At 51.4% G+C, this 25,881-nt stretch overlaps 10 protein-coding genes and 2 pseudogenes across 10 annotated transcripts; 7 read left to right on the forward strand and 5 right to left on the reverse strand.

Moving 5' to 3' along the window:
- Positions 1-63: 63 nt before the first annotated feature.
- On the reverse strand, positions 64-1,143 carry SAPIO_CDS0615 (uncharacterized protein; the record flags this gene model as incomplete). The annotated part of the gene is made up of 3 exons (XM_016783350.1): positions 64-846; positions 949-976; positions 1,073-1,143. 3 exons carry the CDS (start codon positions 1,141-1,143, stop codon positions 64-66), a joined length of 882 nt encoding a protein of 293 aa, XP_016646116.1.
- A 219-nt stretch (positions 1,144-1,362) lies between these two features.
- SAPIO_CDS0616 (uncharacterized protein) lies at positions 1,363-3,180 on the forward strand (the record flags this gene model as incomplete). The annotated part of the gene is made up of 5 exons (XM_016783351.1): positions 1,363-1,597; positions 1,651-1,937; positions 2,012-2,431; positions 2,496-2,707; positions 2,772-3,180. 5 exons carry the CDS (start codon positions 1,363-1,365, stop codon positions 3,178-3,180), a joined length of 1,563 nt encoding a protein of 520 aa, XP_016646117.1.
- Positions 3,181-4,305: 1,125 nt separating this feature from the next.
- SAPIO_CDS0617 lies at positions 4,306-5,226 on the forward strand (annotated as a pseudogene; the record flags this gene model as incomplete).
- Positions 5,227-5,478: 252 nt separating this feature from the next.
- On the reverse strand, positions 5,479-6,257 carry SAPIO_CDS0618 (uncharacterized protein; the record flags this gene model as incomplete). Its single annotated transcript, XM_016783352.1, has 2 exons — positions 5,479-5,738; positions 5,798-6,257. The coding sequence occupies 2 exons, from the start codon at positions 6,255-6,257 to the stop codon at positions 5,479-5,481; spliced, it is 720 nt and encodes a 239-aa protein (XP_016646118.1).
- Positions 6,258-6,646: 389 nt separating this feature from the next.
- SAPIO_CDS0619 (uncharacterized protein) lies at positions 6,647-7,456 on the forward strand (the record flags this gene model as incomplete). The annotated part of the gene is made up of 3 exons (XM_016783353.1): positions 6,647-6,700; positions 6,761-6,891; positions 6,961-7,456. The coding sequence occupies 3 exons, from the start codon at positions 6,647-6,649 to the stop codon at positions 7,454-7,456; spliced, it is 681 nt and encodes a 226-aa protein (XP_016646119.1).
- A 393-nt stretch (positions 7,457-7,849) lies between these two features.
- On the reverse strand, positions 7,850-9,111 carry SAPIO_CDS0620 (uncharacterized protein; the record flags this gene model as incomplete). Its single annotated transcript, XM_016783354.1, has 3 exons — positions 7,850-8,046; positions 8,106-8,503; positions 8,918-9,111. The coding sequence occupies 3 exons, from the start codon at positions 9,109-9,111 to the stop codon at positions 7,850-7,852; spliced, it is 789 nt and encodes a 262-aa protein (XP_016646120.1).
- Positions 9,112-9,775: 664 nt separating this feature from the next.
- Positions 9,776-10,441, forward strand: SAPIO_CDS0621 (annotated as a pseudogene; the record flags this gene model as incomplete).
- Positions 10,442-10,518: 77 nt separating this feature from the next.
- Positions 10,519-13,174, reverse strand: SAPIO_CDS0622 (Uncharacterized protein; the record flags this gene model as incomplete). The annotated part of the gene is made up of 2 exons (XM_016783355.1): positions 10,519-11,230; positions 11,304-13,174. 2 exons carry the CDS (start codon positions 13,172-13,174, stop codon positions 10,519-10,521), a joined length of 2,583 nt encoding a protein of 860 aa, XP_016646121.1.
- Positions 13,175-14,011: 837 nt separating this feature from the next.
- On the forward strand, positions 14,012-16,066 carry SAPIO_CDS0623 (uncharacterized protein; the record flags this gene model as incomplete). Its single annotated transcript, XM_016783356.1, has 3 exons — positions 14,012-14,367; positions 14,533-14,772; positions 14,830-16,066. 3 exons carry the CDS (start codon positions 14,012-14,014, stop codon positions 16,064-16,066), a joined length of 1,833 nt encoding a protein of 610 aa, XP_016646122.1.
- Positions 16,067-19,067: 3,001 nt separating this feature from the next.
- SAPIO_CDS0624 (uncharacterized protein) lies at positions 19,068-21,736 on the forward strand (the record flags this gene model as incomplete). The annotated part of the gene is made up of 4 exons (XM_016783357.1): positions 19,068-19,096; positions 19,167-19,301; positions 19,461-19,727; positions 19,789-21,736. The coding sequence occupies 4 exons, from the start codon at positions 19,068-19,070 to the stop codon at positions 21,734-21,736; spliced, it is 2,379 nt and encodes a 792-aa protein (XP_016646123.1).
- Positions 21,737-22,562: 826 nt separating this feature from the next.
- Positions 22,563-23,575, reverse strand: SAPIO_CDS0625 (uncharacterized protein; the record flags this gene model as incomplete). Its single annotated transcript, XM_016783358.1, has 3 exons — positions 22,563-22,948; positions 23,011-23,370; positions 23,464-23,575. 3 exons carry the CDS (start codon positions 23,573-23,575, stop codon positions 22,563-22,565), a joined length of 858 nt encoding a protein of 285 aa, XP_016646124.1.
- Positions 23,576-24,868: 1,293 nt separating this feature from the next.
- Positions 24,869-25,709, forward strand: SAPIO_CDS0626 (uncharacterized protein; the record flags this gene model as incomplete). Its single annotated transcript, XM_016783359.1, has 4 exons — positions 24,869-24,980; positions 25,039-25,272; positions 25,329-25,493; positions 25,681-25,709. The coding sequence occupies 4 exons, from the start codon at positions 24,869-24,871 to the stop codon at positions 25,707-25,709; spliced, it is 540 nt and encodes a 179-aa protein (XP_016646125.1).
- Positions 25,710-25,881: the final 172 nt, after the last annotated feature.

The raw sequence follows: 25,881 nt of genomic DNA on the forward strand, positions 1-25,881 counted from the left end.
AGCTGGTATAGAATCTATCTGTCGTTCATATATATACCTCGAAAGAAGAGCTACCCAGGTGAACTAATTTCTACCGTCTACGCTGGGCCGCCTGTCCCATCTCGGCAGCGCCGGCTCTATCGCATCCAACTCTGCCTTAACCGCCTCCACTTCCACTCCCACCACCATTGTCACTGCTCTACGCACAGCAGCGCGGCTCAAGCGCAGCCTCAGATTCTCCAACGAGTCGGACGCGATCCACCAGCGCACGCACCCGTACTGCGAGTTATCTATGAAAGCACTACCGCGGGCGCCTGTATCTCCGGGGAAAGGATCACAGGTCTGCAAGAGTTCGCGAAAGGTGTCGAGGCACCAATTGTCCCACCTAATGGGTACGTCCGTTTTCGGCTGGCAGCCTGACTGATCGTCGACCCAGGTGACGGATGCCAGGATGCCGCCGTCGCCGCGGAAGGCGTATCCGAAGGTATTGGAGGGCGGTAGGACGTCGCCGACGTTGCATATGTCATCCAGGATGTCGTTGGCCTGATCCTGCGAGAAGAGCCGCCACCGGCCGTCCTCGTTGTGCTCGCCGAAGCAGTACGGTGCAGTGGCGGGAGGTACAACGGGAAGGTCCGGGTCAGCAGGTGGTGTTGGACCTGGTGTCTGGCTCGAGGTCGAGGTCGCGGTTGGCGGCGAGGCCGTGACAGTGGAGAACTGGTCGGGAGAGCAGCCATTTTCGCACCCGGATCCGGGTGGTCCGACAATGGGAACGGACCCTCCGCTGTCGGGAGTATCGTTGTCTATCGGAACCGACGGATCAAATGGACAAACGCCGCCATCGTCATCACCATCGTCATCATCGTCGCCCTATTCCGGAATAGCTGTGAGTAAAAGTGTGACTACGATGGAGGTTTCACCACCGTGAAAAAAAATGTGGCGCGAAGGGCGGAAATTTTATGGTAAGCTTACCTCACCCCTGCCTGATTCAAGCCCGGACCTATACGAGGGAATGCATTGTCCTCAGCGTTGCTAATGAATAGTGTGGAGGAAAGGGGATGCGAAGCATAGGATCTAACCCCAGGTTAGATCGAACCTTGATCCACAACCCCAGGCTTCCCCGCATGCGGAGGCGGGGCGAGGCCGTTCAGCCCCACTGTCTTGCATGATGGCAAATTGGACTAACTCTGCCGCCGGACTTTGATTGTCGGCTTAGGGCGTCGTTAGGTATTCGGACATCACTCCAATGTGGTCTATATGATTGATCGCATATCACGACTTCCACGATAACTCCGCCTGTTCTGTCTTTTCTTCCTCCACGGGGGATTCATTTCCTTTAGCATTAGTAATTCTACTCTGCATCTACATACACATACTTTGTTTAACATGGCGATCGACTTGGAGCAGAACACCCGGTCCTCTGGCTCGGTCAAGATCCACGTCGACGAGACAGAACATGCGACAGAGAAAATGGGGGCTGCCGCCGCCCAGACGAGCTCTGAGGCCAACGAAGTCACCTTAAGGTCATTTAACCACCTCGACGAGAAGAAGATTTTGCGCAAGATGGACCTGCATATCATCCCCATGTTGACGCTTCTCTATCTCCTATCTTACTTAGACCGTGAGTTATCCAACTAGGGCTCTCGTTTAGCACGGCCTGACATGCTGCCAAAGGCGGAAGTATCGGAAATGCCAAGATCGAGGGCCTTGCAGAGGACTTGAATCTGACACCCAACCAGTACAACTGGTGCTTGACCGTCTTCTTTTTTACCTATTCGGCCTTTGAGGTCCCTAGCAACCTGGTTCTCAAGAAAATTCGGCCGAGCAGATGGTTGCCGACTATTATGGTTGCCTGGGGCGTGGTCATGACCCTGACAGGCATTGTGCAAAACTATCACGGCCTGATTATTTCTCGAATCTTTCTCGGCGTGGCCGAGGCTGGGCTTTACCCAGGCGTTGCTGTAAGTGTGCATTGATAAAACCCCGTACATGTTTTCGGCTTGGTCTTGTCTCGTTAATCGCCTCGCATCTGTAGTTCTACCTTACCATGTGGTATTGCCGTCACGAATTGCAAATCCGACAGGCTCTCTTCTTTTCTGCTGCGTCCGCCGCAGGGGCATTTAGTGGCCTGCTCGCCTTCGCCATTGCCAAGATGGACGGGGTGGGCGGTCTGGCCGGCTGGCGTTGGATTTTCATCCTCGAGGGTATAGCGACTGTCCTTGTGGCCATTCTCGCGTTCTGGACCTTATTCGACTTCCCTGAAACCGCGAGCTTTCTGACCCAGGACGAGAGAGAGTATGTTATGTCCCGCCTTCGATACCAAGGTAGCATGCGAGATGCATTGAGCGAAGATGTTGGGCCCAGCGTGCAAGAAGCTCAAGAGTTCAAGTGGGCATATGTCCGGCAAGCCTTCAAAGCTTTCCAGGCCTGGGCTATGGTCATATGTTACTGGGCGGTAAGTAAAGCCGCTATTTCTTGACCCTCATGAACTCGCAGCCAATAACCTTGTCATGCGCAAGGTCGTATGCCCTATTTTCGGTATCACCTTATCGCTGCCTACTATCATCAAGGATATGGGCTACGAACGTTCGACATCCCAGCTCATGACGATCCCCATCTACGTTGCAGCCTCGTTCGCCTCAATTGCCGTCGCTTACTTTTCTGATCGAGCCAAACTTCGAAGTCCATTTATCATCGGGTGTCTAACTTTGACGGTGGTGGGATTAGCAATGTACGCACCCACCGTACGTGCCCTATAGTCATGTCCTGCCTGCTAACCAATCTCCAACTGCCAGGTGTCTCGGTTCCGCAAGCCGCAGAGTCGTCTACTCAGGCCTGGTCCTGGCTGTTATCGGCGTGTACGCTGCCACGCCTGGCACCATTACCTGGCTCGCCAACAACCTTAGTGGTAGCTACAAGCGGAGCACGGGCATGGCCCTTCAAATTTCAGTGGGCAACCTGGGAGGTGCCATGGCCTCCAATTTCTACCGTGCTCAGGACATGCCCCGATACATCCTAGGCCATTCCCTGGCGATGGGCTTTGTCGTCGCGGGCATCATCACTGCATCCGGTCTAGTAACGACTTATTACCTGATGAACAGGAAGAGGGGGCAAGCCCTGAGGAATGGGCGCAGGGCCGACTTCACCGAGGAGCAACTCTCATTCTTGGGCGATAGAGCCATCACTTGGCGATACATGTACTAGGTGCAAATTGTGCTCGAGAGATCGGTATGGGAAGTCGCAAGGCAACAGCTCGCAACGCTTAATGTCGCTATTATTGGCTCGCTCGTCTTGTGTCAGTCGCATTCGGATTGCACGGTTGTCTTGACCTGGCAAGTGAACAAAGTCTATGATCGTCTAGTATAAGGGGGTCTCCTTGTAATCCTATTCCAGGGGTTTAAACGTTAGCTCGTCATATATTAACCACTTTCAGATTTTGTCTCGGAAAAGTATTATAATATATATAATATTAGAAATAATACTTGTATGGTACGTGACGTGGGTTAAGTCGGGTGGTGCCGTTGATTTCTCGTACTAACGCATACAACCCTCGAAGAGGCTTAGAAGTGCAGAATTGACTATGGTACCTCCGATTGATCAGACTCGCTCGGTTGTTGCCGATCCCGCCGGATGACTTCTTTATGATTATTGGGATTACGCGGTTCTCACACTCGGTTTTTAATATCCGAAAGCATGCCGGTTCCCGAGAGGAGGCAGTAAAAAAAGAGTGGCATAAGTCGGATTTCTCGGCAGACCTATGCAATACCGAGGGATTATTTTTTGTCCTCTCTACTTCCCCAAAAATGTATACATGTAGCTCATTAGAATTAATCTTGCCAGGGTACTGTAAATCATATGTTGGCTTAAAGTATAAAGTACCGATGTTATACTACTAAATTGATAGCGTGCCTCTAGCCATAATATAGTCATGGGCCTTCTATAATTATAGTAGATAACGCTCTAAAAGTAAGGCTGTCGTAGAGGGTATTCCCTGAATCTAACAGGGAGGTACATGCTATACGGATAATGTAGTGAATACATTAAAAATTACAGGTCTCGAGGACAAAACTTTTGAAAAAGAGAGGAAAAAAATACTCGGTAGGTCGATTCAAATTTGATCAACCTCGGGAGGTTGTAAATTCCCGTCCAAGTTACAAAGCAAGGCCGTTGAAAGCACAATATAAATCTTGAATTTACGAAACATCCCAACTAGTACATGATTGATTCCCCCCTTAACTAACACTACTAACCATATCCCAGTTCTGCGCAAGCCGGGCCGCAAAAAATTCGCAGCATTCTCCCCCGGACAGTTGACAATCGAACTACAACATGGACTTTTCAAAATACGGCTATGCGAGTGCGCAGTGGCGCGAGTTCCTCACCACAAACCCCAGCGCCGCACAGGATGGCTTCAGTGGAAACAATCCATCGGAAGCTATCCAGCTTCAGGAAACGGCAAATCAGACAAGGGCCACGGCCGGCGCGGAGTTGCTCGCAAAGTCAGGCTTGGACAGCAAGGTCGACATCTCGACAACGTCAGTGCCGTCAAGATATCAGCATCATCAGATCCCCATTCGACGTTATACGTCTAAAGGCCGCCAGGGGAATGTTGCGGAGCGAGTGCTGGTGTATTTCCACGGCGGGGGCTTCTTGTTCGGCTCCGAGGCGACGGAAGATTCTCTGTGCGCCGAGATTGCGTTGGGCGTGGGTATCACTGTCTTGAGTGTGATTTACAGCCATACACCCCAATACGTGCATCCTATGGCCCACGACGATGCCCTGGACGTGTACGACCACATTCTGAAAAACACCTCTGCCTACGGAGTCTCACCAGTCGCTGGACTTGCTGTGCTTGGTATTTCTGCTGGGGCGAGTCTCGCCGCGGAATTCGTCCAACACGACTTGAAGCTTTCGAAGACAAGCCTGTCGCACAGGCCGTTGGTCGCTGGGGCCGTTCTTTCAATCCCCTGGCTGATGCACATCGAGAATGTCCCGCTGCACCTGTTCGAGTCGCCCGAAAAGGCTTCCAGCGTTCAGTGCCGCGACGCGCCCGTCATTCCATGGCCGCGGCTTAAACTGTTCAGCGACCTACTGGCTGCCGAGGATATCACAGATCCGAGGCTTAACGCAGCCCTCCGCCCCGATTCTGAGCTGAAGGGATGGCCGAAGACAGGATTCGTGATCGCGGGTATGGACCCTTTGAGGGATGACGGGTTGATCTTTGCCAAAAGGCTCAAAGCGTCTGGGTAAGCAGCGCAACTTCCTCCTGAATGTTGGTCTGTACTGACAAATAGGCACCGCGCAGGACGACAACAAGTGTTCACGTGTTTGCGGGTGTTCCTCACGGATTTCGACGCTGGCCAAACTTGCCATGCGCAAAGCAGTCCGATGAGAAAACAATGGACCTTATCCGTTGGGTACTAGAGCTAGACGAAGCACAGGGGCTGTCAATGCCAGGATGGCACGAGTATGAATAGACATGTGGGATTAAATTGGATTCTCTCAGTTCTTTTCTACAGGAAGCGTGGGAACTGGAACGGGCTCGAATCTAAACGTGACCCCAAGGATCTCTGCCAGCCCAAGAAGTAACTTCTGAAGCTCTATCAGTTCGTCCCTGCTGGCACCGTTCAGCAACATGCCAATCATGTGGTTACGCATCTGGCCTGGACTGTTCATCCCATATAGTGCCGACACCATGGCATACGAGGAGGTCGTGTCATCGATGATCGCGTCATATGAGAAGAGTCTCCCGTATACAATATCTGATGCCGTAATCAGCCAAAATGTTTCCTCTTTACGTCTTCAATAATAAAACTTATACCTTTGACGAGGAAGAGATAGTCAGGGCTGGCTCTCTCAGTGTCACGCACGTCGAAGAGTGGATTGCCGTCATAGATCCTGCCGAAAAACTCGTTGCCCCTCTGGATGGCGGTTTCCTCGGTTTCTAGCGATCTCGGCGAGCTCTTCAGCCTCAAGTCTTCGGGCGTACAGTGGGAAATGATGCGAATAGCATTTCCCGTTCTAGCCGCCCCGGCAATACCAAGAGATTTTGTAAGGCCCTCGCGAATTCGATGAACAGCCTCGAAGCGGTCATTGTGGGAGAGCTGAGACAGGAGACTGGAGTCGAGGTGCGAATACACCTGGGGAATAACATCGGCGTAATTGAGGGACGAAAGATTGATGATGACGCACATGTACCATCGAATCTTGAGATCTCTATCCCCTATGGCAAGGACCGGGGCAAAAAATGAGTCCGGGAGTACTGGAGTTGGCGGTGGCATTGTGGCTAATATCGCGTCACAAAGCTGGGTCAAAAAATGATGATAGAAATAATACTCCCAGTGAACCTGATCATGGCGAAAGCTCAAGTTGGCTGCTGCAACGACATCATATGTCCACGACTACTCAGGGGATCGTCTACCACGGAATGCAAGTCGTGTACACGAAGACGGGGAATTGTGGGTTGGTGGGGAGTGAGGGGCTGTTGGAGTTGAAAGTCCGCGAACAGGGTTAGACCCGTTCGTGACGTACTACGGTCGCTTAGCAGTGGAGCTATCTCGGCGATTTTGTTCATTACTTGTACATCCCAGACGCCGGCGGAGAGGAAAACCCAGGGACACCACTGCACCCCAACTGAATCGTCAGCCACAGAGTTCACCCGTTCGTCATCATGTTTGTCCTTGTTCCACTGTGCGACGTCCCGTCCCGGGAGAAGAGCGATCGGGTAAGTATACCCGCAGCGTCCAGCATTCATGTCTCCGGACTAAAGTCTTTCGCTCGACAGCTTCTCGAATTAATTGCGCGAATCGCACCTTTTACGGCCCGGAGTGAACCCGAATGTCGCGCGTACGCCTGGTTTCGAAACGCCGAGGACACCGACGCGGTGCCTGGTCACTGGGTCCGCGGCATAGAAGTGTTGGTTATTCCGTTCATTAAATAGTCAAAAATGAACTACAATAGAGCTAATGATGGTAAATGCACCAGCTATGAAACCCAGGAGGCTAATCGAGAGACGCACCGTGCCGGCGAGGCGTACCGGGAATTCCGCGCTGCCGTTGCCGCAGAAGGCTTGCTTAATGGATATCCCGATATGCGATTCTGGCGTGCTACTGGGGTGGGGTTCCTGACGCGTGCCCCAATCAACATGATGGCGGACCGTGAAGCGACGAAGAACCAGTACATTATAGTGCAGGATTTGTCTCCCAAGCAAGGCGCAAAGAGCAAGGTGCTGGACACCCTTGGGTCCGTGGTCAACTCCGTTGAGAGCGTTTCCAGTGTTGGCAGCTTTTGGGTTCTCGAACGGGAAAACAAGGAGGATGGTGATGATGTGATAGTATTTGCAAGATTCGATTGCAAGAACAGCTACGAAGCATTTATGGCTACGGATGCCGGGCAGACTTGGAAAACTGTCGGTGATCTCTGTCAGGCGGCACTGACGACGACGTGGACCGAGGCTGGCATTGGATTCTTAGGAAGGTAGATGACTGATGACACAATGTTCTCATTGAGAGGTTGTGGTCAGTTAAAAATAAATCCCGAGTGTCAAGGTACTTGGAAATAGCATTCTCACGTAGTTCATTCCAGTAGTCCGCATAGGAGACTGGAAAAAAATTGTCAGTATTTTGGGCATGGGAATGAATATTACAGAAACCGTTACTACCTGTCGAGATAAGGAAGAAGGCATACACTCATTCACTGTTCGTGGGACGTTGGTCTCGGAGTTGGGAGTGCGTTTCTCAACTGGAGCGGGATCGAATCCCACGTCGCGTCAGCTACTAATAACGTAGAGTAACATTCGGTTATAGTTGTAATGCTCTTATATAAAAATCTAGGTAGTGATTCATTTAAGTTTCCGGCAATTTCATTGTGCCCTTTACATGATGGCGGTCGCGTTTGGCGGCGATGCCACAGCCCCGGCATAGTTCAATGGAGACGAGGTGAAGAAAAAGGACCATCTCTTGTTCTTTTCGCACAAGGCTGCAAGCCCTTCCAAGTCAAAGAGCTCCCCAAGGGGTGTGCCCCAGCCCGAAAGCACAATGGGGTGGAGGAACCAGTCGTGGTCCGCCGGTGCTAGTCGATCACAGAAGTAAGTAAAGGAGAAAATCACCCTATCAACTGGAAGAACTCACGGAGCATTTCGAACCCAGGACAGTCAGCCGCAAGGGCCGCGAACTGCTTGGCCCATAGCCATTCCACCGTCTCTTTCCCTTGTGACAAGCCGACCCATTTGCCTTCAGCCGCCAGCTTGCGTCTCGCCTCGTCCGCGGCCTTGTAGGCAGCGACGTAGCCTGTCCTTATGAAGAGAACGTCGCCCGCATTAAAGGTGACGCCTTGCTCCTTGGCGATGGCCTCAATGTCTGCCACGGTGATGGGATGGCCGGAGAATGCCTCATAGGAGATGCCTTGTCGCTTGGCATGTGAGGCGTAGTCGATGAGAACGCCGCGGCCAGCAAGATTGCGCTTCGTCCATGGCTGCAAACTATTGTAATCGGTGCGAGGGGCAGAGTGAATCTGTTCCTGGGTTGTTCTAGCAACGAGAAGAGTCAGCAGGTCTTTCATATAACCGAGCAAATTGTATAAGGTAGGTGTAGGTTCCCAACCCATTGTAGAATTTCTTGTCTTTTTGATATGCAAAGTGGCGAAGGCTATCCCATTGCGAGCTGCCCTGGGTGTTGAAGGTGATCTTCCAACAGAGGTCCTGTCAGTAATCATCTCTGGACACTGGCAACAAAGATCTTACTACGTCATCATTGATGACCCGGGGGGCTTTGTCGATAACTTTCTGTTCGAAGCCAACTCGGCCGAGGAGAGGGGGGTTGATGAGATCCAAAGGAAGGCTACCGGCGCCGCACGCTTCCAGTCAGCAAATATGACCATGTAAAGACCTTCTCAAGTCTGGTCTGCACTATGGCCCATGTCGTTATACCGGGTGGCGACCTACTTGAGCCCGACCCGCTCGCCGGTTTTCACTTCCTCCTTGATGGTTTTAAGGACAACCTCATCCGTCAAATAGTTGAGGCTACCCAATGCGCTGTCAGGCCCGTTGCCCCAGAGTCCCCAGGCCGAGTAGGCGGGGTCGCCCTCTCGCAAGGGAAGCTTGTCAATGGTAGGGATGGGATTCGCTGGTGGCGCCATGGGCAAGATTCAACTCGGCTACTGTGATGGGTATGGTATTCTCGGATGGGCTGGTATATAGCTATGGCAGCGAGAGGGTGTACGATTCGGGTTTGAAGGTCACACTCCTGAATATAGAAGAAGGAAGCAGAAGAACAAGGAGGTCCATAGTAGAGACTGTTCGATGGCACTAATTATTTGTTCCTTGTCTGCTTACCGAGGTGAGCCTTGCCTAGATAGTACTCCATACCTGATAAGTGTCTAGCTAGTTTCGATCACACCCTCCACTCCGCATTTTAGTCGCAACCTCGAATGTACGTCCCCGCACGACTCTCCGGACTCTGTGTCGGAATTCAAAGTCCATGGCACTAAGTACCAGATTGCGCTTCGGGATTTTGGATGAACAACCATAGACTTGATGGCTCAAGCGTTGTAGCTGGGTGCGCAACCTGAATGACTGCTTGCCGCTGTACTTCAAGATCTTAATCCGCGGTTAGACTTAATATTAAGGCGATGGACCGCCCACCCCCTCTCGTCATTTTTCTTCCTTTCTTCCTCCTTTCTTCCTTGTGATTGATAAATATTTTGCACAAATCTTAAGCTGTGATTCTTCTATTTTGAGGCGGAGACCATCTGCACGTTCAACTTCCCACCCAACACCGTAATCACACCAGCACTTGGGACAATGGCCGTCCCCGGAATCATCATGCGCATGGCTCAGCCTCACGACGCGCAACCCAAGCCCCCCCAATCTATCCTGGCACCTCCGGCGCCGTGCCCCAACGTGGAGGGGTTTTATATCTTTGAGGGCCGGGATGACCTGGCCCCGCGATACAACACTACCTACTTCCTCAGCGACATTCGCCCCGTGTTAGACTCGTCGGCCTACTACGACAATGATGTCGAGGCGAACGCGAACTACCTCGCGTCGCTCACATGGGAGGTGTGTGCCTTCATGCACGGCCGCGACACCATCGAGGCCAAGGAGCTCTCGTCGCAGCCACACCTCCTACCCAAACCACCAGCCGTAGACTCAACAATGGTCAGCAACGGCGGCACCCCGGGGCCTGGCTGGGAGCAGGATTATAACGACTGGTACAGCCTCGAGCACAGCGCCCTACTGAGCTTGGTGCCCGGTTGGAACAACTGCCGTCGCTATCGCCACGTCAAGACGTACGGCGAAACGGACACGGCGACCTATTACGGCTGGAACTACTACGACGCGGAGAATGGTCTTGGCGGGCCCGAGTGGCAGGCGAGCATGACGGCTTGGACAGAAAAGGTCCGGGGCAATGCTAGTAAGCCGAATCTTCGCCGCGTGTGGAGGGTCCTCGAAACCAGCCAGGCATAGTTGAAGGTAGCACAAGAACGAATATAATTACAACTTTGTCACGTGTCTGCTTTGCAATGCTTTGTTTCCCGTTGTCTCTAACCAAACTGCATCGATGAGGTGAACAGGCCGTAGAGCGTATCTTGCCAGATCTGCTGTTCCTGCTCATCGAGATACGTCATGAGGCCGGCCATAGAGGTGTCATAGGAGTAGTAGTCAGAGCCCACCACAGACATGCGACTATCGCCAACGCCAGAGTGATTCAAAATGAAGCCATCGTCGTTGGGGATGTGCATCACTTCTGACGTGGCGTCGCCGACGGAGGGGTGCGCCGGCAACGGGAACTCAAAGAAGCTCTCGTCCAGGCCGGCCTGTACATATTTGTCACCGCCACCGGCGTCGTCCGACGCCATGGTCGCTATACCGCTCTGCTTGATGCTGATATTATACTCCCGAACCATTTCCTTGAGGATAGCCAGCGGCTTCTTCATGCCAAAATTGCAGCCTCTCTGCATGTCGCTCAGGCACGTCCAAAAAAAGGATATATGCTCCATAAACCGGCCCCTGTGATGTCGTTCATGGCGGAGGACAACACTAACGGCGGAGTAGGTGGCATAGCACAGCAGAAACGGTGCACCGCGCAGCGTAAATGTGTCTCGGAACGACCGTAGCAGCTTTTCAATCATGAGTGCGCTGTGAAGACAGGCTTCCTCACTACGAGTCGTCACGCCGCTGTCTGAATGGTGGTACAGGTGCCCGTCTTCCAAAAAGGCCCGATGTAGTAAGATATTGAGGGCATGGAAGGTGGTGCTATGGCGTAACCTGTTAGAGTTGTCGAGGCAGCTACGGATAGGGGGAGGGCGCTCGGGAATGGTCAACGTACTGAGGTGTGATCTTATGAGGAGGGGGTATAAAGGGCCCTTCTGGGTCGAAACGGAGGTGGCTAGGTAGCGAGGCACTCCAGTGCTGGAGGTTATGCTCAATGTCTGTCAGTTCCCTCTGCATATCCTGTGCCTGACCTTTGATGGCGTCAATGCCGTACATCTTGGTAATCCTTGTGGAAATCTGCAAAAGCCGGGCAACCGCACCAAAGGTCGACACGGCGTGGGCTGGCTGCGGGGCGTATGGCGGCGGGCAGTATTGCGGCGTTTGAGCATCAACGTACGGCTCCCACTTTGCCAGCTCCTCAAATGTGTCCAGGAAACAGAGCGGCACCCTGGCCTCGACCGGAGCAAGCATACAAGGCCGACCGAGGTAGAGAGACTGTGTAGCGTCTGTCGCAAATGCTCCCCAGTACAGCCTCTTACGCATCTCCTGCTCGAGGTCCTGGCTAAGGGCGCTTCTTGCGCTAGAGTGCATAATCGCCTGCGCCTGACAATCGAGCCCGGGCGTGAGATGGCACCCCAGATCGATGACCATCCGGTACGCGAGTCCCGATAGGTTCCATCCGGCACTTGGACGGCCGTGGGACACCAGAGAGGCACTCATGAGGAGTAGCGCCACTGCAGAGGGGATACTCGGCTGGGCGATCTCGCCGCCCAGTAGCTGACAGAACCGGGCGTAGAAGCGAGAGCCGATACTCTGGGGGTCCCTTGGATCTTGCTGGAGACACGGCCGGTTGCTGTAGAGGGAGCTGGAGTAGTATATGGCATTCAACAGCAGCTTGTTAACCCAGGGGCCCCCACCGCTAGCCAAGCTGTCCATGATGGCTGGGCGATAGGAAATGAGATAGACATAGTGCTGCATGCTGAAGTGAAGCTCTATCAGGTGCTTTGCTAGGTCAACATCGCACCCGTCTAGGTCAATAGTGATCTGCGGCTGGTTGTACACCCAGGCCTCGCGTTGGCTCTGGAGCGCCGCGTAGCTGATCAGCCGCGCCTTCGAAGCGGCAGTCCGAGCTTCGTCCTCCTGCCACATCCCGGCAACAGCCGTTATGTCCTTATGCCTTCCAGAGCGATTGTTCATCGGGCTAGCCAGGCCGTGGACGGACGAAACGCAGCCGTGTTCATGGGATACGCCCGCGACGTGCGCTTCGCCGGGAGAAAGGCCAGAGAGGCGGTCCTTTCCCTCTCGGCTACGATCGTTCAAGTCTGACTCGGCTGCTTCTGCCAGCGGCTGTGTTTGTGAGGCGGCCATGATGTCGGTGGATGTGCTACTTGGGGTCAGGTGTTGACTGGTGCTGTTATTGTTATCGACACTTGTAGTCGGTCCCGGGTCTGGGCAATCCATTGCACATTTGTCTATGGTAGTCTCTGTGGACGAGTCCACGTGCCGAGATGGTAACGGAGGTGATACGATGAGGACTCCTTGTTGGGGCATCGTTGCCGTTGCCGTGTTGGTGATGCCTGGTGCGGAGTTCGCCTCATCATCATGGCTCCGGGGCCGCTCGAGTTGGTGTTCAGCTTGTCCTCGCGGCGACAAAGATTCGCCACTTCCAGCGACGGCGCTCGAGATCCACTCTTCCGTGCTCGTGTCCATGGGAGCAAGCCCAGCGGCCTTCATACGGTCTAACATAGCCGCGACGGTAGTCTCGAGCCTCCTGACGCGGGCTCTCGACGGCCGCGGCTCCTTTCGCGCATCCTGGGGGTACACACACTCGAGCTCATCAACGATGCACTCGGCGCACTTGGGTTGGCTCCCGGAGCATCTGACCTTTTTTAGGCGGCAGGATGCGCAGGTTTTGCAAGTTTTGATCGCCGAAGTCGTCTTTTGGCCTACACCGGTCTGGCCTGGTTTTCTACCAGTTGCGGTCATTCTTGCCATTTTACTATGCTGCAACGGCGCTGTAGACGTCGCGATTGTAGTCGAGATAGAATTGCTCTATGGCGGGTGGGTGATCGTGCCTTGAGGCAGGGTGATCACGAAGGGGATACATTAGAATCTGCCAGATCAAGGAGATCTGCCCCGAGAACCCGGGCTGTAAGGGTACAAGGATCATGCGGGGTAATCATCAAACTGTAATGCAGAGTGCTCTCTAAAACGGCGAATTTTAGTAATTAGTTTAGTTATACAGAGCTTTCGTCCTTTTATTCGACTCCTGTAGCAAGCGTCCGACTTGTATAAAATCGACTTATAGAAAAGTTAGCCATGTAAGTACATCTTTATATAAAATGCGTGTAATAATACCTAAAAGTATAAAAGTAGATCTATAATAAGCCTGGATCTAAAAGGAATAACTTATCGCCTCGGTAATAAATAATACTAGTATTATCCTTTGTAGTCAAGCTACCCCAGACAGCTTACTAGTTTAGGACGCTATGCATAACTAACGGGACTCAATATCCGGGGTTAGTCTACCATCCCCCCCGCATCTCTGCTGGTTTAGGTTTACTCATCTGGCAGCCAGCCTTCGCCCGGACTTTAAAGTCCGCCAACAAGGTAAGTGTACAAATGCCGCTACATCGAGGCGGCACCGATGTCGTGTCAACTGTCAATGAGAAGCCCGTTTCAGCGTACGATAACTGGAAAGTAAGGGCAATGTTTGTGTATGTATATAGGCAGTCGATGAGCATTTGTATCCCAGTCCGATAGTCATGAACGTGTCACTTTGTCAAACTTTGCATCACTCGAACCTGTACCCTTACCTCGATCATGACCGCCGCGACTCTAGAGCAAACCGCCGCAAGAGCAATGGCCACTGGCCAGCCCGAGATGATCAAAGCTGGAGGCAAGGTCGCCTACCAGAATAACCATCAAAACGGTGTTGGTCCCTTCGGCGAGGTTGACGACGCAACGGTGAAGGCGGCTGGTGCCCACGTCGAACAGTTCTACAAGATCATCGAGAAACCACTCGGCCAGCGACGCCACATCCGCATCGCTTGCTTGGGCGCTGGATACTCGGGCCTCATGATGGCCATCGTCTTTAGCCAGCGCCTCCAGGGCAAAAATGCCGAGTTTGTTATTTACGAGCGCAATGAGGACCTGGGTGGGACGTGGCTAGAAAATAGGTTAGTCTCTATCATCTTCTCTCATTCTTTCCCCACGACTGCTTGCCCAGAGCTTTCTCCTATCTTTATATTGGTTGATTTTCGAAAGCAAGCTCCATTCTCAAGGTCAAGATTTAGGTACCCCGGATGCAAATGCGATATCCCAGCCCATAACTACGCCTTTAGCTTCGCTCCCAAGCCCGACTGGCCCAACTACTACGCTACATCCGAGCAGATCCACCAGTACATGCATAGCGTAGCCGACCAGTATGACTGCAACAAGTATATCAAATATAATCACAGCATCAAGTCCGCCGTGTGGGACGAAAGTAAGGCTAAATGGCAGGTCACTATTGAAAAGTCACCCCAACGTCTTACATTCGTAGACGAGGTCGACATCTTCATCAACGCTGGAGGCGTTCTGAAGTATGTTTCCAGGCGTACTATCGAGTATTTCACTCGAGGCTAACTGAACTGATATAGCAACTGGAAGTGGCCCAATATTCAAGGTCTGGAGACCTTTGAAGGGAAGCTGGTGCATTCGGCTCGATGGGATACAGAGTACGACTTCAGCGGAAAGCGAGTAGCCATTATTGGCGTCGGATCTTCCGGTATCCAAATTGCGCCGCAGCTCGCTACTATCTGCGACTCTCTGGACCTCTTTATCCGCAGCCAGACGTGGATCTCTCCTGGTCCTGGCATCAATGAGCCTACTGCCAACGATCCCGACATGGACTCGGAGTACAACTTTTCGGAAGCGGCGCTCGAGCTGTTCAAAGACCCCCAAATTCTTCGCGATTATCGCGCAGCCATGATTGATCGTCGCAACGTCAACTACAAGCGTTGGATAGCTGATAGTGACGAGCAAGCAGAGGCCGTGGAGCTCTTCCGTGCCACCATGAAACAGAGGCTTGGCGACAGCGAAAAGGGTCGTAAGGCCGCTGAATGCCTTTTGCCCTCATTTCCGGTCGGATGTCGAAGGCCTACCCCAGGGCCTGGATTCCTAGAGGCCTTGACCAGAGACAACGTCGATCTGCGCTGGGATGATATCAGCCAGATCACACGCAGAGGGATACTCACCAAGTCAGGCGAAAAGAAGTACGATGTTATCGTCTGCGCTACCGGCTTTGATACATCCTTCAAACCTTCCTTTCCAATCATCGGTCGCAATAAGGTATCTCTCACTGACAAATGGACCGAAGAGGTGCCAAAAGCGTATTTCAGCCTTACGGTACCTGATTTTCCGAATTACTTCTGCTTTATTGGTCCGAACAGTGTTATCAACAACGGATCCTTGGTCCTTGGAATCCAAATGACTGCAGTTTATATATATAGATGGATCGAGAAGATACAGACGGAAATGCTTCGGTCCGTTGAGGTACGCAGTGACGCCAATGAAGACTTCAATCAGCACATACAGGCCTATCTAGAGCGTACGGTGTGGACGCGGAACTGCCGAAGCTGGTATAAGAACGGCACGATTGACGGGCCCGTGACCGCCGTGTATGGCGGCACCACGTTTCACTTCATGGAGGCTCTCAAACACCCGCGTTGGGAGGACTTTCACATGACAAGAGAGCCTTCAGCGGCGAATCGCTTCGCGTACTTGGGTAATGGCTTCACACTCAGCGAGGCCAGGGGCGATAGTGTGGGTGTGACGCAAACTATCAACTTTGACGACTTCATGAGCCTGTTTGTCCTGCCAAATACCTATAGCTAGTCTAAACTAGGAGGACGAAAGAATACACGTATCTACCGTAGGGCTTACCATCATCTCTGACCGCTATACTGAGTTCGTTTACGAATCAGCCGTTCCTATTGTCCATCTATATTCAAAAAGCCCTTTTTTGACATGTCTTCAAATAAAAGCTCTATTTATATATTCTGGTTGCCTGACCGGCGGTTTCATCCTCCGGCGCCTAAGAGTAGGTCAAAGTTGTGCTAAAAATAGTACGGTATCGGAAGACCGGCCTTTTCTGCTAATAATGTAACCGGTGCTCACCTAAGGTGCCCAGCATTTTGACACCCTCCGTTGCGAGAGCTCATTAAATGTAGTCGTCCTTAACTACTGTCGCGCGTAGACAAACCAAACCATAGCACCGACAACGGCGACAACTACATAGTGCACTTTTGGCTACAAACAACATGTCAAAGAAAGCCATGATTAAATGCCCAACAAGAGACCTTGACGTCGACTACTATTATACCGCATTTACCAGTGCCCTCTCCAACATTCTATCTACCAACACGACCGGGGTAATATATGCGCAGATAATCGACGGCATGCCCACAGCGGATACCTGGTATGGCTATGCTAATAGACGTCATGGCCTCATTGAAAATCACCTTGAGCTTTGCCAGGGTTCATTAGAAACTGCAAAAGAATTCCAGACGAAATTGCTATGAATCAACACCAATAGACTCTTTTCTGCAAAAAGCACCTCAACACACAATACCATACTATTAGAAAGCTTGAAAGTTTGTGAAACAGGCCATCACTGCGACATTTCCAAGCTCAATTCGTTGTATCGTTACCCAGATTGACTAAAGCTGCATGTGCATCTCGGGGTGATGTCTGTTGCATCTAGATATCATTAGTGCATTTTTCACGGAGGCCATCGGTAAAATAGGCATCACGTAGTGGCTTACTGCTGTTTCGTAAACTGGGTCCCTATGCCGATGAGATCGACAGTATGACTTTCCTTTGTTGTCTTCGGCTTGGCTTTAGAAGTGCTCTTGGCAGAACTTTTTCGCTCTTTCTTTCCAGACTTCGCCGGCGATGGTTCCGGCGAGCCTTTGCGGGCAGTCGTGCTGGCAGTGTCGAATTTATGGCTATGAGAATGTGAGTAGTGGCTCGAGATACTCATGCTTCCCCAGGCAGCGGGAGGACTCTGGGGCGATGTTGAGGGGGAAGCCAAGGTGTCGACAACTGAGATGCGCGTAAACAATAAAGGATAAAGGAAAGACAGCATGGAGCCGGACTCAGCGTACACATAACAAGCAGATCTTGTATCATGTGTCCACCGGGAGGGGGGCTACGACGTGAAAATGGGCAGTGCTTGAGGTAAAGAGACACATGTTTGCAGGTGTGTAAGAGCAGAATTGTCAAAAACATGAGCCGAATAGGATGAAATGGTGGTCATTGAAGGAAGGGCAGCTCAGCTGGACAGAGGAAATTGAGTCGTAAGATACCTTTTGGACATTTTCCCAGTAGATTAGGTCAGGGAGCCTGACCTCCTAGCCAATAATAATTGATGGATAGGCTTCACGAAGTCTTGTTGGGGAAAGGGGGAGAGCCGTGGATATTGTAGAAGATGATGAAGTATTCATGGACTCGGGCCAAGGGGCAACTTGTGGTTTATATCAATGAAAAATCGGGGGACATAACCAGAGTCACCGGGTAGATGAGGCTCGTTTGGAATAGCGGGTCTCGCAAGTCTCGTCTACTAACGCTTCTCCTGGGTGTATCTGCATCATAGATGTACACTGGACTTTCGTGTTGATAGCCCAAGCATTCAAGGACTGTAAATGTGACTCCTGGGCCATCTTTGAGCTCGAAATACAGATAACGATGAATCCATGAGCAGGGCACCAAAGAACCGGGGTCATCAATAGATACTGGTGCTTCTCACGGATTTGATGTAGAGACGCATATGAGCTGTACGGCGACGAAGGCCACAATGGGCTCGATCATTTGACTTGGGTGTGGCATCGGGAGTGTGCAGTGTGTGCTGTAAGTGCAGCTCAGTACAGGGACACAAATAATTGATCGTGCGCGAACAATAAGGCGGACGCACGCGGGCAAAGATGTTTTGCTTGGTCCTACCATGCCAGCCTGGTCGATGCAGAGACGATCGAGATCGAGATGAAGGTGCATCTCGGGGGAGCCTTGCATATGTATTTCACTCCGTCGATGTATGTATGCATTGTCGCCCAGATTGCCGAGTGTCAGTAATCAGGGGAGGCCTTCATAATGGGGAATAAAACGGCGCAGAATAAAACGGCGCATCAAATGCTTCGCCTTCGGAAAGCGGAATGGGCTGAACGAAGGGCGGGGATTGAGAGAGCGATGGCCCCACTTTTTTTTACCAACTTTCAAAGTTGGTAAAAAAAAGTGGGGCTATGGATGTATGGTTCTTGTTTGATTCTAATTGGCCTATGACGTTTTGTCCACACTCCCCCCTGTCAGGGTCATAGCTGTTGTATCACTCACCTGCACCCAGCAATCGAAGGACCCCATCAAGGAAAAAAAGCGGGGAGGACGGGATTTTAAGGTGGTGGTGATTGGTTCATGGCCTTTTGTTCCGTGTTCAGGCAAACTCATGTCTCAGCTCCTGCACGCCTTGGACGCCTTAGAATGTGGTGCGTTTGCCAACCATTCGACCAGGCTTGCATACCTGAATGCCAAAATCTATTTAAGAACCGTCGACCGCTCAGTTTCCACAATCACTGGCTTCGTAGCTCCAGAAAACTCCCTCGTCATCTTGATCTTCACAACCATATGCCCTCAAACCCTCATACCCCCCGTATTTCACTGTCACGTCTCACTATAAGCAGCCACGAGCGTTGCTGACTTGCATCCTCGTTCGGAGGAAGACAAATTCCTCAATCTTCCTTATGACGATCGTTGGGAGAGGCTGAAGCCCGTCATCGTTCAACTTTACATGGGCCGCCACGGGCCGAATGGTAGATCCCTCACTATCAGTCAAGTCGCACAGTTCATGAAAGTCCACTATTCATTTCATGCTGCGTAAGTTCCAACAAGCTAAATAGGACACAGGACGGTCTCTAAGGCTTTATGCTAATTAATAACCGACTAGGGAGAGCCAATACAAGAGATGGTTCAGCAAATGGAATGTCCGCAAGCGAATCATTGGCGACGAGAAGAAAGATATCGTCCAAGCCCTCGGTAGACGCAAGCGCGAGGATACAAGTACATCAAATGTCCTGATTCAGTAAGGCAGCGGTGAAAAAAGAGTCGACACGAAACAGCTTAAGAGGTATCTACGGGACCAGGTTCGCAAGGATCAGCTGCAAACCGTAGCCGTGGGAGTGTAAGTAACTACGGGGCGATCACGGGAAAGAGGGTCATGAATCTGATAACGGTTTTTCAGTCTTTCATCTTGGAACCTCCCATATGCAGCACTCACAAAGTCCATTTCCAAGGCTCCGGACAAGCCATCACCTTTTGGAATTGCAGCAGCGACACCGGGCTATTTGGTTGTCAACAGCCCCTCTGCCACAACACCTGGTCGGCAAAACGCTGGACCATCCCCTCCAATGCAACTGGTCAGAGAAGCTCTCCTTCGTGACAAGTCGGGCCTTTTTTGTCAAGGCCGCCATGAGGAACTTCTCCAGAATTGCGGAAAAGAAGACCGCATGTACGTTTTCAATTAGAAGATGTCTTAGTCTTGTGACTATTCCGTTAACAACCAAGATTAGCATCTTGACCAACTACCTTCATGAATTCTACATGCAGTCCTTCGTGGCAGCAAAGCACTGGGGCCACGGCCCAAAAGCCTGGACAGGCGGCATGGTGTCTGCCTTGACACTCGGCATACTGAACGAGGAAGGGCCACATACCCCTGCATCGATCGTGGACGGCCCCGCAGCCCATTACCCATCGGCGGCGCGAGACCCTCGTCTGAAATTCCAGCCACCGGATCCATTCTGTCGATGGGTTATCCACGTCAACCGAACGTCGTACGAAGCCATTCCCGAGCCATCACCTGAGCCACAAGTGGAATTTGACGTCACAAATACTTCATCATGGAGCTCATGGACAGATGAGGAGATAAACGCGTCGTCTTTCGCAGATTCAATGAGGTCTTCCATAATGGAGAGCACTTTCACCTCTGTGGCTCCTGAGGATTTGCCCATTTCCATCTCGGCTGTGTCTCAGTCGCTCGAGAAGGACTCCACGGCACTGGAGATTGACGCCTGGAAATTTGCAATCATTGCTGAAAATGTGGACCTCCTCCAGGACATGTTCAATAAGAACGACGAAGAAGTGCCAGACTCCCTAGTTGATATCTATCCTCTTCACCTCGCTGCAAACTATCTAAATGGCGGAAAGTCATGTTGCGGGGTATTCAGTACGCTTTGCTACATGCTGGGACCGGGATATCGCTTCAGGAATCCCGTTGATGGCCTTGGACACACGGTTCTGGATACTTTGCTGATCGCAGTCCTACGATCTCATACGGCAATTACTCCAGATCAGGTTAGTCTCCAGCTTGGATCATCCACCCGGTTCTCCGGGGAAGAGAAGGACATCTGCGGTAGATGGGACGTCGATACTCCGGCCGTCCGCGAGCTATTCCAACACGGCTATGCCCGCATACCGGTTGGGTGGAAGCACCCATTCTGTCACACAGCCGTCCAGGCCGTGTGCCACGCCACAATTGGACTTTTTGGCTCACCAATACACCCCAAAGTTAACGCTACGAATGGTCTTTTCGTTCGCCGTTGCGCACATTGCGGTACTGAGCTCAAGCTTGGACCGCTCCATGCTATTGTGGTCACATCTTTTTATTTGGCGGAAAAGGGAATGGTGGGGGAGACTCTCTTTGGGCCACTGGCGGTCCTCGTGTGTCTTCTCCGACTTAGAGCCGACGCAAATTTTTCTGTATCGGTATCTGCCGACGACATTCTTGGAGTGGCAGATCCAAGTCGATGCAATCATGTCAGCCAGACCGCTCGTCAGCTGATGGAGGCTGTCCCTCCTCACGCGGTCTCCAGATGGACGGCAGAGTGTCAGACTGGATGGCGGTGCCTGTCCCAAACACTTCTCCTCGCCGAGAAGGGGTCCATTGACAAGTCCTACACCGACAGAAACCCTCGAGACGTGATCCACGAGTTCATTACGCCGAAACCAAGACCAGAAGCTCGCTCGCCCGTTTTTCATAACGAGTACATGGGCGTTGAAAATGTGGACGATGACGACGATGAGGACGATGAGGACAATGACGATGACTATGAATGCTGTCAATTGGACGATGACTGGCAAGTTCATACAACGTGGGTGCAGATTCCAGGGGGCAATTCTGATCTTGGAGTTTTATGGGCAGCCATACAGGCCGAGATTCTGACTTATCGACGCCTCAAGGATAATGACCCCTGGATCTCAGAGAATTTCTCGATGCATGCCTTAAGACGTTGGCTGGATGGGGAAACTGACGACTTCTGCACCCCACTAGTCAAGGACGGACTGATGCGTCCGCACACCAAGTGTGGATGGTTCATGGGTGAGGATTTCTTTTGTCCCATTGCTGAGGAGGTTTGCAAAACCCATTTCATGAACATGGATACGGACAAGGAGGTGCATGGCAGGGCTAGGTTCAATTATCGGCCAGACTTTTGCGATGACTGGGGGAGTATTGTTCAATGAGGTGCCAAGAACCCCCTCCACAGCTTGCGAGCACTCGTTTTGTAGCGTTTCAACTGTTCTTCTAGTTTCTGCTCGGCATGTATCACTATTTTTTTATTTTATTTTTTAATTTTTTTTTTCTTTTTTATCTTTTATATTTTTTATTACAGTGATATCATTTATAAAGATGGTTCTCATGCCCGACTTTAAGCACTCGGATTCCTTCGTACGCTTTACGCTTCCTCTCTTAACTTGCCCTCCAGTTCACCGTAGTCTTGGATCTGTACCACGAACTAAGGGTTTCACATGACGTCGAGTGAAAAAGGGATACTGGCCGTGTACTCCATTCTCTGTTCAGTCCGGATATCTACCAACAATCGCTACGTCCGTGATACTTGATGCATTTGATCTCTGCAAAGCCCGTTGTGTTTTCTGATTTTCACTTGCACCTTACGGATAGCTGTGCATTTGTAAGATCAACGGATGGGGCTAAGGCACATGCACACACTTTCTCACAAACTGACTCGACAATATTTAGCCACTCTGTCTGTTCCCCTCTGCCTGTTCTGTTTTGCTCTCCTCCTAGCGGAGTCTCCACCTCAAATATTCCCAAACCTACGGTCTTACTACAGGTACATTTTTGCAGGAATATTCAATGGGATGCTTGGCCTACTTCAACAAATAGAATTGAGTCTTCTTGATTGTCCTAGGCCAGCCACCCGTGGCCACGCCTATATGAACGGGGTGCACAGCTTCTTGCGAAACGATGTGGTCATGGAACCATCTGTTGGGAAGCCCCCTCCTCAACCAATGGCTTTACTACTTACCCCCGGCTATAGTAACCCCGTCAGTTGAACCTATTATTCCTATTTCGTCCAGATCTGCCATTGCCAAGCCTGTTGCGGTTGCGGCCTCTCCTACCCGTCGGAGTGGCGGTAGCCGAAGTAGTTGTGGCGGCTGCTCCACCAACATTAACGGCGGATCCCAGAATGGCTTTGGCGATCTCAATTCCCTGCTCGTCAGTAGTGGCTGCTGATGCAAGACCGGCTTGAGCAGCTGCCAAGTCCTTTTTATTCTGCTCGATCTGGGCATTGATGTCGTCCTCGAACTCTGCGCTGACGATTTCATCGGGGACGTTCACATTGGGAGTGACATCGGTTTGCTGAACGGCAATGCATCCTCCGAAGTTCTGTTCGTTTCGGCAACGAACGGTACAGAAGTTTCCGGTCGACCCTGTTTTTAATAGGTTAGGAATCTGTCCGGAAGGGGCGGGGAATGTTGGTAAAGGTGCTCACCTCCGATGCAAGTCAAGTTGGCAGGCATTGTAACCGTCAACGTCAAGTTGCCAGTTCCGAACTCGGCGCTGTCTTGTTGGACGGTAAGAGGTGTTTGCCCCGAGACACCGAGAACATTACTGGCTTCGTCAAGGTCGCAGGTAAAGGGACCAGAGCCCTCGGCGGTGCGTTGGCTGATGGTGACGGTAAGGTCGCCGCCCTTCTCCACCCTGGTGAAGGTGCCTGCGGCGATAATCTTCTCGGTTTCACCAGATTGGCTGATGCCGCCCTTCAGGAGGGTTCGTCCGCACGCGTTCACGACATTGCGCACGGTCTCTTCCTGGGAGATGAAATTCGCGTCGGCCGGGTTGTTAATGTCAACTGGGAACGCCTTGTATTAGAGACCATGTTGCAATACTTTGCGCAAACATCTTTCGTCATGCGACATGGGACGAGAGGGTATCGGGCGCTTACCGGCCATGCCAACACTAGTTCCGAGAGTCCCCTTTGCGCTGATGATGACGCCCTGGGGGCGAGCGAACGCGAGAGTTGCCGAAGCCAGGAGAGCCCGCGCAAGTGAATGCATTGTGTAAGACGTGTTGAGCAGAACGGGTAGAGTAAAGGAAAAAGGAAGGTCAGAGGGGAAAGAAAAAAATGTAAAGGAATGAAAAGAATATAGGTACGATTGAAAAGAATTGACCAGCAAAGAAGGTAAAAAGACTTAACCGAAAGTAGGTTAAAGCAAGAAGAGAAAAGAAGCCTATGGGGGTGGTGTTCCGACAACCAAATCGGCCTTCAGTCATCTGGGCATCGGGGATTATATAAAATGCTGTTGAAGGAGAGTCCATTGGTGATGGCTTGGGTGGCTACTGATCCACTTTGCACACGACGTAGTTGTTGATAAGCCCCAAACATAGGACGCCCCAAATCTAGATAGGCTCTACGTCAACCCCGAGACCGATGCGTCCTTGAGTATCATTCTGACCACCACGTCATACGATGTTGATTGATGCGCCTACGACCCTGATATCCACGCGTATTCGTTAAAAGGAGAAAAAAAAATTAAGAAGAGACCTTCTAAGTAGGCCAGGGCGCGTATCAATCAATCTGATGTCCAATTGTCGCAGAGGTCTTGGCTGAGGCTCAGCTTCTAACGAGGGTGATCCAATAGGGATGTCAGAAACGATGGAGACGCAACCAATTCGCTACTACTTCAACTGGCCTTCGCTTATTTTTAACTAGCTACTTGGACCCTTGGTGTATTGGATTTATTAGTTTCGTTTTGGCTTCGGGTTGATGACCCACAGGCGCTCCTGGTTCGTGGACCCCCCCTTGTGTCAAGAAGTTCGAATAGAGGGTCCGCCAAGCCTGTAGATGGGCCGATCAATGATCTCCGATCTACCAAGGTGCGCCGATCAGCCCCCGCCGAGTAGGTTATGCCCCGTTTCACCGCCTCCGAATCCTGGAATTGGGAACGTGGACGTTCATGCCCCAGGGGAAAATCTGCGAAACGGTCGTATCTCGAGCGGAGCCGCGACGAAACAATGTCGGCCATCTCTCACACATTGGATGGTTATTGTGAGATGATCCCAATTATGCAGAGGGGCTTGTTTGACGAAAGGATGAAAGGATGTCAAGAAGCAATGATGGTCAGCGGGTCCAATTGAAAGCGGGTCGTATATAGGGACATGATAATCCGATTTCTTCGTTTCTAGATTTTTCGACTATGAGGACAGGGTTTTTCTATTGCTCAACGGATTTTCTTTCTTCTTCTCGAGCCAGCTCTTTTTGGCAAGACTTCTTTTCTTTTACTTTCCAGTGCTGAGCACCACCGTTTATTGTATTTTCCTCGTGCAGTGCACCACATTTCGTTTCCACCATGAAGTTCGTTTCAGTCTTGTCGCTGGCTCTATTCTCCTTGGTGCAAGGGCACAGCGTGATCCTTGCCGCCTTTGGAGAAGCAGGATCACCCTCATCAGTTGGGTTCCTAGGTTTGTCTAGTAAAGTCTTCTGAAGGTGTAGGATATTCGCTCACATGTCTCTCAATAGTCGATAGTTCCATTGCGCGAAACTGCTCCGGTATCAGCCCTTGCCAGCAGGACACCACCATCATCCGGGATGTCGAGATCAGCCAAAACATTACCGGTCTCTGTGGACGGACGGAAATTGAAGGGAACATCGATGTCAACAGTAACATCGAGAACGCAATTAGCAACAACCAGGTGGCTCAAGTCCAGGCTGGCACTACCTTGACAGTGACTATACACCAAGTGAACCAGGATGGTAAGTGGCAATCCATTTCTTGGCAGTAACAGTCACTGACATCTGGTGTTGCATAGGTGCTGGCCCTTACACATGCGAGCTATTTTCCAACTCGAGCACTACTACTGGTCAAAGGTTGGCCGTTACGAATGATGTGCCAGGTTTCAATGGTCTATCTCAGGCCAAGTTTAAGGCCTTCAACGTAACTGTACAAATGCCGACAAGCTTCACCTGTACTGACGGTTCGTCGTTCTTCGCTGTAGCTGTATTGCTTCGGAGATAGTGAGCTAACTTATTATCAAGGTTCGACGGGAAACATCTGCACTGTCCGTTGCCGAAACAATGCACTTGCTGGACCTTTCGGAGGTAAGATTCGACCTTCTCCCTATTAGCTGGTGGAAAAGCTGGCATGGCTAACGAGCATCATAGGCTGCTTCGCCGTTGAGCAGACAGACTAGAGGAGTTCTAGTGGACCGACATTCTTTTTCCCGAACTACTTCAGCAATTCTGGCAAGTTCTGGCAAGTTCTGGCAAGCGTAGCTGCAATCCACTCTGTGGTCTCTTATTGTTTCGCAGGGTCGTTGTCAGGCGCACAGGTTGTGCCTCGCTGCATACATCAATTTGATGGCC

Source organism: Scedosporium apiospermum (genome assembly GCF_000732125.1).
Source record: "Scedosporium apiospermum strain IHEM 14462 chromosome Unknown SEQ_SAPIO_0033, whole genome shotgun sequence".
Classification (NCBI taxonomy): domain Eukaryota; kingdom Fungi; phylum Ascomycota; class Sordariomycetes; order Microascales; family Microascaceae; genus Scedosporium; species Scedosporium apiospermum.